Consider the following 11744-nt stretch of genomic DNA (forward strand, 5'->3'; position numbering starts at 1 on the left):
TCACCATGGTAACTGCAAAACAATAATCTTTAATAGATATACACTCAGAAAAGAAAAAGAAACTCCAAACACAGTACTAAAGATAGTCATCAAATCACAAGAGAACAAAAGAGAAAATGAAGAAAAAGATCTACAAATCCAAGACAACTGAAAGAATGTCGTTAGGAACATATTCATCAATGATTACCTTAAGTGTAAGTGGACTGAATGCTTCAACAAATAGACCTAGACTGGTTGAATGGATACAAAACCAGGAGGACTCATATATTTTCTACCTAAAAATGACTCCTTTCAGATGTAGAGACACATACAGATTGAAAGTGACGGGATGGAAAAAGGTATTCCACAGAAATAGAAATCAAAGGAATACTGAAATAGCAATCAATACTTATATCAGACAAAATAGACTTTAAACACTGTTAGAAGAGACAAAGAAGGATGATACATAATAATCAAGGAATCAATTCAAGAAGAAAATATTGTAAATATGTATGCAGCCAACATAGAAGTACCTCAGTATATAAGGCAAATATTAACAGACATAAAAGGAGAAATGAACAGTTCAGTTCAGTTGCTCAGTCGTGTCCAACTCTTTGTGACCCCATGAATCGTAACACACCAGGCTTCCCTGTCCATCACCAACCTGGAGTTCACTCAGACTCAGGCCCATCAAGCCAGTGATGCCATCCAGCCATCTCATCCTCTGTCGTCCCCTTCTCCTCCTGACTCCAATCCTTCCCAGCATCAGAGTCTTTTCCAATGAGTCAACTCTTCACGTCAGGTGGCCAAACTACTGGAGTTTCAGCTTTAACATCATTCCTTCCAAAGAAATCCCAGGGCTGATCTCCTTCAGAATGGACTGGTTGGATCTCCTGGCAGTCCAAGGGACTCTCAAGAGTCTTCTCCAACACCACAGTTCAAAAGCATCAGTTCTTCGGCACTGAGCCTTCTTCACAGTCCAACTCTCACATCCATACATGACCACAGGAAAAACCATAGCCTTGACTAGACGAACCTTAGTCGGCAAAGTAATGTCTCTGCTTTTGAATATGCTATCTAGGTTGGTCATAACTTTTCTTCGAAGGAGTAAGCGTCTTTTAATTTCATGGCTGCTATCACCATCTGCAGTGATTTTGGAGACCCCCCCAAAATAAAGTCTGACTCTGTTTCCACTGTTTCCCCATATATTTCCCATGAAGTGATGGGACTGGATGCCATTATCTTTGTCTCTGAATGTTGAGCTTTAAGCCAACTTTTTCACTCTCCACTTTCACTTTCATCAAGAGGCTTTTTAGCTCCTCTTCACTTTCTGCCATAAGGGTGGTGTCATCTGCATATCTGAGGTCATTGATGTTTCTCCCGGCAATCTTGATTCCAGCTTGTGCTTCTTCCAGTCCAGCGTTTCTCATGATGTACTCTGCATAGAAGTGAAATAAGCAGGGTGACAATATACAGCCTTGACATACTCCTTTTCCTATTTGGAACCAGTCTGTTGTTCCATGTCTAGTTCTAACTGTTGCTTCCTGACCTGCGTACAGATTTCTCAAGAGGCAGGTCAGGTGGTCTGGTATGAACAGTTATAATAATTTGGGGAACTTTAGCATCCCACTTACATCAATGAACAGATCATCCAGACAGAAAAATCAGTAAAAAACAGAGGCTTTAAATGACACACTAGACCAGACAGATTTAACTGAGCATTCCAAAATTCTGCTGCCAAAAGCAGCAGAATACACATTCTTTTCAAGTGCACATGGAGCATTATCCAGGGTAAATCACAAGATGGGCCACTAAGCAACATTTCATAATTTCAAGAAAATTGAAACCATATGAAGGATCTCTTCTTTCCACAACAATATGAGGCTAGAAATCAACTACAAGGGGAAAAAAATAAAAAACAACACAAAAAAGACAAACCCATGGAGGCTAAATGATATGCTACTAATCATTCAGTGGATTAATGAAGAAATCAAAGAGGAAATTTAAAAAATACCTAGTGATAAATGAAAATACAACAATCCAAATCTATGGGATGCAACAAAAGTATTTCTGAGAGGCCAGTTTATAACTTTAAAATCTCACCTAAGGAAATGAGAAAAATCTCAAATAAACAACCTAACGTTATGCCTAAAGCAACTAGAGAAAGAATAACAAACAAAACCCAAAGTTAGTATAAGGAAAGGAATCATAAATATAAAAGCAGAAATAGAAAAGATTGAAAAGCAACAGAAAAAAATCAATGAAACTAAAAGCTGGTTCTTAAAAAAGATAATTGGTAAGCCTTTAACCAGACTCATCCAAAAAAAAAAAAAAAAAGGCTCAAATCAGTAAAATCAGAAATGAATAAGTTACACCCTAAATCACTGAAATACAAAGGATTAGAAAGACTAGTATAAGCAACTATATGCCAATAAAATGGATACTCTAGGAGAAATGGACAAATTCTCAGAAAGATACAATCTCAGACTGAACCAAGAAGGAATAGAAAATATTGAATCAGTAATTTAAAACTCCCAATAAACAAAATTCAAGACCAGATGGCTACACAGGTGAATTCTACCAAACATTTAGAGAAGATTTAACTAATTCTGAAATTAATCCAAAAAAACTGCAGAGAAATGAACACTTTTGAAATCACTCTAAAAGGCCACAATCACCCTCATACCAAAGATATCACACACAAAAAAAAAATTACAGGTATCACTGATAAATATAGATACAAAATCATCAACAAAATACTGGCAAACTGATTCCAGCAATACATTAAGAAGATCATACACCACAATCATGTGGGTTTTACCCCAAGTTTGCAATGATTTTTCAATATCTGCAGCTTGTTATATGTGATACACCACATTAATAAATTGAAAAATAAAACTCACATGATCATCTCAATAGAGGCAGAAGATGCTTTCAATAAAATAAATATCCATTTATTATAAACATTCTTCAGAAAGTGGGCATAGAGGGAATATGAAAGTGAAAGTGTTAGTTGCTAAGTCATGTCCAACTCTTTGTGACTCTATAGACTGTAGCCTGCCAGGCTCCTCTGTTCATGGAATTCCCAGGGAAAGAATACTGTAGTGGGTAGCTATTCCCTTCTCCAGGGATCTTCCTGATCCAGAGATCTAACCTGGGTATTGAGAGGGTAACAGGCAGGAAGGTCAGGGATCTCCAAACGGAGGAAATAGCCTGCAAGTGTCAGATATTTTTATCTCTCTTAAGCAACAGGAGGAAACAAGCTAACAAGATTTTTCCCTTCTCTATACAAATTTATTTATTTTAATTGGAAGCTAATTACTTTACAATATTGTATTGGTTTTGCCATACATCAACATGAATCCACCACGGGTGTACACGTGTTCCCCATCCTGAACCCCCCTACTACCTCCCTCCCCATATCATCCCTCTGGGTTATCCCAGTGCACCGGGCCCTAAGCATCCTGTATCCTACATTGAACCTGGACTGGCAATTAGTTTCTTATATGATATTATACATGTTTCAATGCCATTCTCCCAAATCATCCCGCCCTCTCCCTGTCCCACAGAGACAAAAGACTGTTTTATACATCTGTGTCTCTTTTGCTGTCTTGCATACAGGGTTATCATTACCATCTTTCTAAATTCCATATATATGCATTAAGTATACTGTATTGGTGTTTTTCTTTTTGGCTTACTTCACTCTGTATAATAGGCTCCAGTTTCATCCACCTCATTAGAACTGATTCAAATGTATTCTTTTTAATGGCTGAGTAATACTCCATTGTGTATATGTACCACAGCTTTCTTATCCATTCATCTGCTGATGGACATCTAGGTTGCTTCCATGTCCTGGCTATTATAAACAGTGCTGTGATGAACATTGGGGTACATGTGTCTCTTTCAGTTCTGGTTTCCTTGGTGTGTATGCCCAGCAGTGGGATTGCTGGGTCATAAGGCAGTTCAATTTCCAGTTTTTTAAGGAATCTCCACACTGTTCTCCATGGTGGCTGTACTAGTCTGCATTCCCACCAACAGTGTAAGAGGGTTCCCTTTTCTCCACACCCTCTCCAGCATTTATTGTTTGTAGACTTTTGGATCGAAGCCATTCTGACTGGCATGAGATGGTACCTCATTGTGATTTTGATTTGCATTTTTCTGATAATGAGTGATGTTGAGCATCTTTTCATGTGTTTGTTAGCCATCTGTATGTCTTCTTTGGAGAAATTTCTATTTAGTTCTTTGGCCCATTTTTTTATTGGGTCATTTATTTTTCTGGAATTGAGCTACAGGAGTTGCTTGTATAATTTTGAGATTAGTTCTTTGTCAGTTGCTTCATTTGCTATTATTTTCTTCCATTCCGAAGGCTGTCTTTTCACCTTGCTAATAGTTTCCTTTGTTGTGCAGAAGCTTTTAAGTTTAATTAGGTCTCATTTGTTTATTTTTGCTTTTATTTCCAATATTGTGGGAGGTGGGTCATAGAGGGTCCTGCTGTGATTTATGCAGGAGAGTGTTTTGCCTATGTTCTCCTCTAGGAGTTTTATAATTTCTGGTCTTACGTTTAGATCTTTAATCCATTTTGAGTTTATTTTTGTGTATGGTGTTAGAAAGTGTTCTAGTTTCATTCTTTTACAAGTGGTTGACCAGTTTTCCCAGCACCACTTGTTAAAGAGATTGTCTTTAATCCATTGTATATTCTTGCCTCCTTTGTCAAAGATAAGGTGTCCATAGGTGTGTGGATTTATCTCTGGGCTTTCTATTTTGTTCCATTGATCTATATTTCTGTCTTTGTGCCAGTACCATACTGTCTTGATGACTGTGGCTTTGTAGTAGAGCCTGAAGTCAGGCAGGTTGATTCCTCCCGTTCCATTCTTCTTTCTCAAGATTGCTTTGGCTATTCGAGGGGTTTTTTTGTATTTCCATACAAATTGTGAAATTACTTGTTCTAGCTCTGTGAAAAATACTGTTGGTAACTTGATAGGCATTGCATTGAATCTATAGATTGCTTTGGGTAGTATACTCATTTTCACTATATTGATTCTTCTGATCCATGAACATGGTATATTTCTCCATCTATTAGAATTTTAAAAGGAGGTTTCTCTTAAAATACTGTGCTGCCATAATGACACCTGGTTTCACCTGAAGTTAACTATTCTCAAACCTAGAGATAACCAATGCATTTCTCTTATGTAAATGTTTATCTTAAGCTATGCTAACGTACTATGCATTTACTCCAAACTCTGTCTTCAAGTCGGTTCCACCTCCTGGCTCAGAACCTACTTGACAAAACAGCATGTTATACTCAGATATTGATCCCCTAATCTATGTAAATGAAACTATTTGTATGGTAATCTGTCCTTCTTCAAGACTCAAGTCAATCATTTTATGGCCCAGGATAAACCATTTGGTGCCAAGATTATCCCAAAATGCATCTTATGGGTGAGGAGCCTGGTGCCATTCTGAGTTTTAAGACATTCTTTTCTTTCCTGGTGCCATTCTGAGTTTTAAGACATTCTTTTCTTTCATTGCTAAGTCACTTCAGTCATGTCCGACTCTGTGTGACCCCATAGATGGCAGCCCGCCAGGCTCCCCTGTCCCTGGGATTCTCCAGGCAAGAATACTGGAGTGGTTACCATTTCCTTCTCCAACGCATGAAAGGAAAAGTGAAAGTGAAGTCACTCAGTTGTGTCCAACTCTTTGTGAACCCATGGACTTCAGCCTACCAGGCTCCTCCATCCATGGAATTTTCCAGGCAGAGTACTGGAGTGGTTTGCCATTGCCTTCTCTGTTTCTTTCATTAACAGACTGCTAGTGACTATATAATGTCCAGCTAAAGACTAGCAGAGGGGTATTTTTTCTGCCCCCTTCTGATGCCTATGTCAGAAGCTTTCTCTATCTCCTTTATACTTTAATAAAACTTTATTACACAAAAGCTCTGAGCAATCAAGCCATGTCTCTGGCCCCAGATTGAATTCTTCTCCTCCAGGGGCCAAGAATCCCGGCATCTTTTTTTCATTCAACAACAACCTTTCAGTATCCTGCATTGCAGGCAGATTCTTTACCATATGAGGCACCAGGGATAAATGCCATATGTGACAAATCCACAGCTACCACCATATTCAGTGGCAAAGAGGTGAAAGCATTTCCTCTAAGATTAGGAACAAGACAAGAATGCACTATCATCACTTTCATTCAACATATTTATGAGGTCCTAGCCATGACAATCACAGAAGAAAAAGAAATAAAAGGAATCCAAACTGGAAAAGAAGAAGTAAAACTATCACTGTTTGCTGAAAACATGATGAGAAAACATAGGGAAAATTCTAAGCAAGCTACCAGAAAATTATTAGAGCTCACAATGAATTTGTTGAAGTTGCAGAATACAAAATTTATTTACAGACATCTTTTGCACTTCTGTACACTAACAACAAAAGGTCAGACAGAAAATTTAAGGAAATTATCCCATTTATTGTAGCATCAGAAAGAATAAAATACCTAGGCACATACCTACCTAAGAAGACAAAAGACCTGTAGTCTGAAAACTAAGATGCTGATGAAGGGAATAAAGATGACACAAACGATGGAAATATATACAGTGGTTTTGTATTGGAAGAAGCAGTATTGTTAAAATGATTATACTATAAATTCAGTGTAATCCCTATCAAATATCAATGGCATTTTTTTCCCCACACAACTAGAACAAAAATAAAATCTCAAAATTTGTATGAAAACAAAAATTACCTCAAATAACTAAAACAATTTTGGGAAAGAAGAATGGAGTTGGAGGAATCAAACTCCCTGATTTCAAACTATATTGCAAAGCTATTGTATTCAAAGCAGTGTAGCACAAAAACAGACATATACATCAATGCAACAGGATGGAAAGCCCAGAAATAAACTGACACAGTCAGTTAATCTGTAACAAAGAAGGTAAATATATACAATGGAAAAAAAGACAGTATTTTCAATAAATGATGTTGATAAAACTGAACAGCTATATGTAAAGGAATGAAATTAAAATATTCTTTAACACCATATACAAAAATAAACTCAAAATAGACAAAAGACCTAAATGTAAGATTGGATACCATAAAACTCCTAGAGGAAAACATAGGCCGAACCCTCTTTGACATAAATTGTAGTAAGAATTTTTTGTATCTGCTTTCTTCACAGCTAAGGAAGCAATAAGCAAAATGGAAAGACAACCTAAGGACTGGGAGAAAATATTTGCAAATGATGCTACTGACAAGGGATTAAATTTCCAAAATATATGAATGGCTTATACAGCTAAATGTCAAAAAGAACACAACTCAGTTAAAAAGGGGCTGAAGATCTATATAATCATTTCTCTGAAAGAGACATACAGATGGCTAATAGGCACATGAAAAGATGTTCAATATCACTAATTATTAGAGAAATGCAAACAGAACTACAATGAGGTATCATCTCACACCTGTCAGAATGGCAAGCATTCAAACGTCTATAAATGATAAATTCTGGAGAAGGTGTGGAAAAGAGAAACCCTCTTACATTATTGGTCAGGGTGTAAATTGGTACAGCCACTATGGAGAACATTTTGTTGGTTCCTTACAAAGCTAAAAATAGTTCCTTACTATATGATCTTGCAGTCTCACTCCTGGGCATATGTCTGTAGAGAACTCAGCATCACTAATTAGTAGAGAGATGTAAATCAAAACCACAATGAAGTGTCACCTCACACTAGTCAGAGTAGCCATCATTAGAAAGTCTACAATGACAAATGGAGAGGGTGTGGAAAAAAAGGGAACCTTCCTAAATTGTTTGTGGAAATGTAAATTGGTAGAGCCACTTTAAGAGCTCCTTAAAAAACTAAAACTAGCACCAAATCATCCTGCAATGCCACTCCTGGACATACATTTGGAGAAAACTCTATTTGAAAAGATACATACACCTTGGTGTTCATAGCAGCACTATTTACAATAGTCACAACACGGAAGCAAACCTAAATGTATATCAGTAGATGACTGAATGAAGATGATGTGGTGTATATATACAACAGAAATACTACTCAGCCATAAAATGCCATTTGCAGTAACATGGATAGACATAATCATATTAAGTGAAGCTATTCAGATAAACACAAATAATATATGATATCACTTGATATGATATCTGAATATGTGGAATCTAAAAAATGATACAAATGAACTTATTTACAAAACAAAACTAGATTCAAAGACATAGAAAATGAAATTATGGTTACCTAAATCGAAAGCAGGGCAGGGACGTGGGGAGAGATAAACTAGGAGTTTGGAATTATAACACATTTATACTACTATACATAAAACAGGAAAACAAGATCTTCCTGTATAGCACAGGGAACTATATTCAATATCTTTTATTTCATGGACAATGACTAAAAATGATTTCAAAAAGCCTCATCAAAGGAATATTTTTTAAAAGGCTTCAGAAGAGCTTTATCAGTAGTTTTGCATAGATGGTTATCTTCTGCTTTTCTTAATTTTAAATGCTCTTTAGTGAATATATGTATAATGAATATATGTTGCTCTAATATACATTTAACATTTTGTTTTAATATCGACCTGTGAAACTTAGTTACAATATTTTCCCACTAACCATTAAAAAGTGAACATAATCCATAAAAATGAACATAATTATGTCTTCATATTGTACCAACATATTTAGAATGTATTCATTTTGATTTAACATTCACAGATAGACTATAACTCAAAATTTATGAAAAAAAAACTTCTGACTTCCTTTTAAATTTCATTTCCTTTTATGATTAGAAATTACATATGCATGGCACAAATTCAAAAATGCAAAGAACATAACATTTAAAATAATTCTTCCTTCTAGGCTTATTGTATTCCTTCTCCTTTCTCCAATTTCATATGCATTCTTCTAGAGAAATCTTAAACATATGCAAAGACTAAATGTATTTTATATACACACACACTCACAAACTACAACATGCACTACTTTCTAACTGCTTTTTATACTTAGCAATGTATCTTGGTATTAAGTTGAGATAAAGGTAAACAGTTGCATTCTAAAGGACAGTTTAATTTCTCAGACTAAGGAGTGGATTGGACTCCCCATTACTTTACTTGCATCCTGTTTCTATTCAGAACTTCTGAAGAATTTGAAATCATTGCTTCTCTCAAATACCTATCTTAAGGAAATTCAGGATGGGTGAATGTTTTCAGGAAATGGACCTGCTCTTAGTAATACTAATGCAGACTAGAATTTTCAGTTATAATCTGGAGCCAATATCTTTCTGCCTCTCTTCCCATGAGAAGACTATGATCACATTCATGTTTGCATCATCTCAAAATCTTCTATACAATCTCCATATATTTCAAGGTTTAGTTTTCTTCAGACAAAAGAAGCACTTTAATTTATAGGGATTGGTAGGTCTACAGCAAAACAAATTACATATTTAAGAATTAATATATCAGTGCATTTGGTACATACCTTCCAGAAGATCAAAACGTTGACACACGAATAAGTGATTTATCTATTACAGTAGAAAATAAACATATGTGGAATGGAGTAATCAAACTAAATTTAAAGCATATAACAATACTTATATACATTCATACTTACATTTAAGATATTTAAAGTAATTGATTCATTATCAAGAGTTCTCATTTTTTTCTGTCAAATATCATACCTTTATACGAGTCTAAGTGTGAAGTTTTAATATTTTTTTACCATAGAAAAAGGAAATGACAAAATATTATCAGATAATCTATAAAGTGTATTCTCTTTGCTCTATTGTTAATGTCTCAACATTATTGTTTACAAAAATTTTTAAATAATTTTATTAAATATATTTTTGAAATTCAGAGAGAAATATCTGTATTGCGATTTAAAGTAAAAAGTTTATTGTAGTTTTTGCCCATATTAAAAAATGACATTAGATTTTTATTAGTGTTTGCAACAAATTTACAATTAAGCACTGAAAATGTAAATAACCTTTTTAAGAAGGAACATGCGAAAAAGTAGTAGTAGTTTGTTGCTCAGTCGTGTCCGACTCTTTGCGACCCCATGGACTGTAACCTACCAGGCTCCTCCTTCCATGGGATTCTCCAGGCAAGAGTACTGGAGTGGGTTGCCTTGTAAATAAGTTTCCCAGATGATAAATTTATTAAAAACAATGTATTACCATAGTTGGGCCTTAAGAGACATTGTCTGAACTGTTAGGGTCTGCTTATAAGCAGATTCTTTTGAGTAACTATATAGTCAGCATACAGTTCTTGGTTCTACATCTGCAGATTCAGGTAACCTCTGACCATGCCCTGTTTATGATCCACAGTTGGTTGTATCTGTGGACACCAAACCACATATTCAGAGGGTGGGCTCTGGGACTTGAGAACCTTGTGGTTTTGGTATCTGCCAGGCTGGTCCTGAAACCAGTTCCCCATAGATGCCGAGGGATGTGCTCAGTCACTCAGTCATGTCCAACTCTTTGCAACCCCATGGATTGTAGCCTGCCAGGACCCTCTGTCCATGGGATTTTCCTGGCAGGAATACTGGAGTGGGTTGCCATTTCTTTCTCCAAAGAAATGACTGTATTTAAATTATGTTTACTGCCTCAATCAGAAACTAAAATTAAATAAAATGTAAAATTTTTGAAGTTACAAGTGTAGTATTTTAATGTATAGTAAAAATATTTTCCAGTAACAAATAATATTTTGAAACTATCTAACTTCATATTATTTTCCATCAACTAAATTAAGAAACACATTATTTTACCTGAGTCAAATATTCCAATCCAGGTGGACAGTTGGCTGTTGACCCTGGTGTTTGCATCCAATGTGTCCTGGGTTGTATATTACAAAAAGCCATAATCTAGATTATATAACTACTCAAGACTGTGACAGATTGGAAAGGTTTCTCCTTTTGTCTTCAAAATCTAACATTACAGAAACATTAACATGGTTAGAGACAGGAATCAACCTCAATTCAGGTTTAGTTTTTCTTCACTTAATGGTAAGCATTAAATTAAATGGTGAACATCATCCATATTTTTTTAAAGTGTTCTCAATTGAAATATTTATGGTTTTATTTACAGAGTCTATCTCTCAAGGGGAAAAAAAAAAAAAAAAGGAACCTCAGGACTACAAGAAGTCCCCAGTTAATACAAGAGTAATAAACTGAGTGTAAATTGTTATACATATTCCTATGTGGCCTTGATCTATTTAAATAGAATTAAATCTTTAGGCTCAGAATCATTTGACAGTGACTGGATAAACATTTCCCCTCCACTGTTGAGGGATATGTTATGGTGGACATGAAAACATTTTATCCTGCATAAAGACCAGAAAAGCTATTTAAAAATGAGGTTTGGGGTGCTAACTCTAGTGCCATGATCCTAACAAACAGAACAAATATATATGGAGCCAAAATTTTCTAATTGGCATTTATTAACTTCTCATTATTCTCTGTATTTTCTTCAGCTTGCATCAGGATTAAATTTTTGAAATAAATTTACAAACCCATGCTTCCAGCTCAAAGTTTTAAAAAATGATTCTAATAGTGATGATAAACACATTAAAAGTATTGAACAATTTACTTACTTTGTTTTGGGGCAAGTATATGTTTTACTCTCAGGTATCGATATGTTAAAAAATAAACAAGACATCACAAAATTAATGTAAGACATGACTATCAGTTGTAGTGAGAGAAAGAGGTATTTTGGAAAAATATTACTGAAAACAAAAGTGAGTTTTAAATAATAGGTTTCAGTCTAAAGAATT

At 35.3% G+C, this 11744-nt stretch overlaps 1 protein-coding gene across 1 annotated transcript in view; it reads right to left on the reverse strand.

The window, feature by feature from the left end:
• The window catches only part of LOC120881450 (phospholipid scramblase 2-like), an 83418-nt gene extending 72585 nt beyond the window's left edge, over positions 1 to 10833 (reverse strand). Inside the window, exons 1-2 of the mRNA XM_040265154.1 lie at positions 10741 to 10833; positions 9457 to 9499 (exon numbers count right to left, since the gene is read on the reverse strand). Of these exons, the coding sequence (XP_040121088.1) occupies positions 9457 to 9499; positions 10741 to 10833 (136 nt within the window). The remainder of the gene's footprint in view (positions 1 to 9456; positions 9500 to 10740) is intronic.
• Positions 10834 to 11744: the final 911 nt, after the last annotated feature.

Source organism: Oryx dammah, unplaced genomic scaffold (assembly GCF_014754425.2).
Source record: "Oryx dammah isolate SB20612 unplaced genomic scaffold, SCBI_Odam_1.1 HiC_scaffold_2, whole genome shotgun sequence".
NCBI lineage: Eukaryota > Metazoa > Chordata > Mammalia > Artiodactyla > Bovidae > Oryx > Oryx dammah.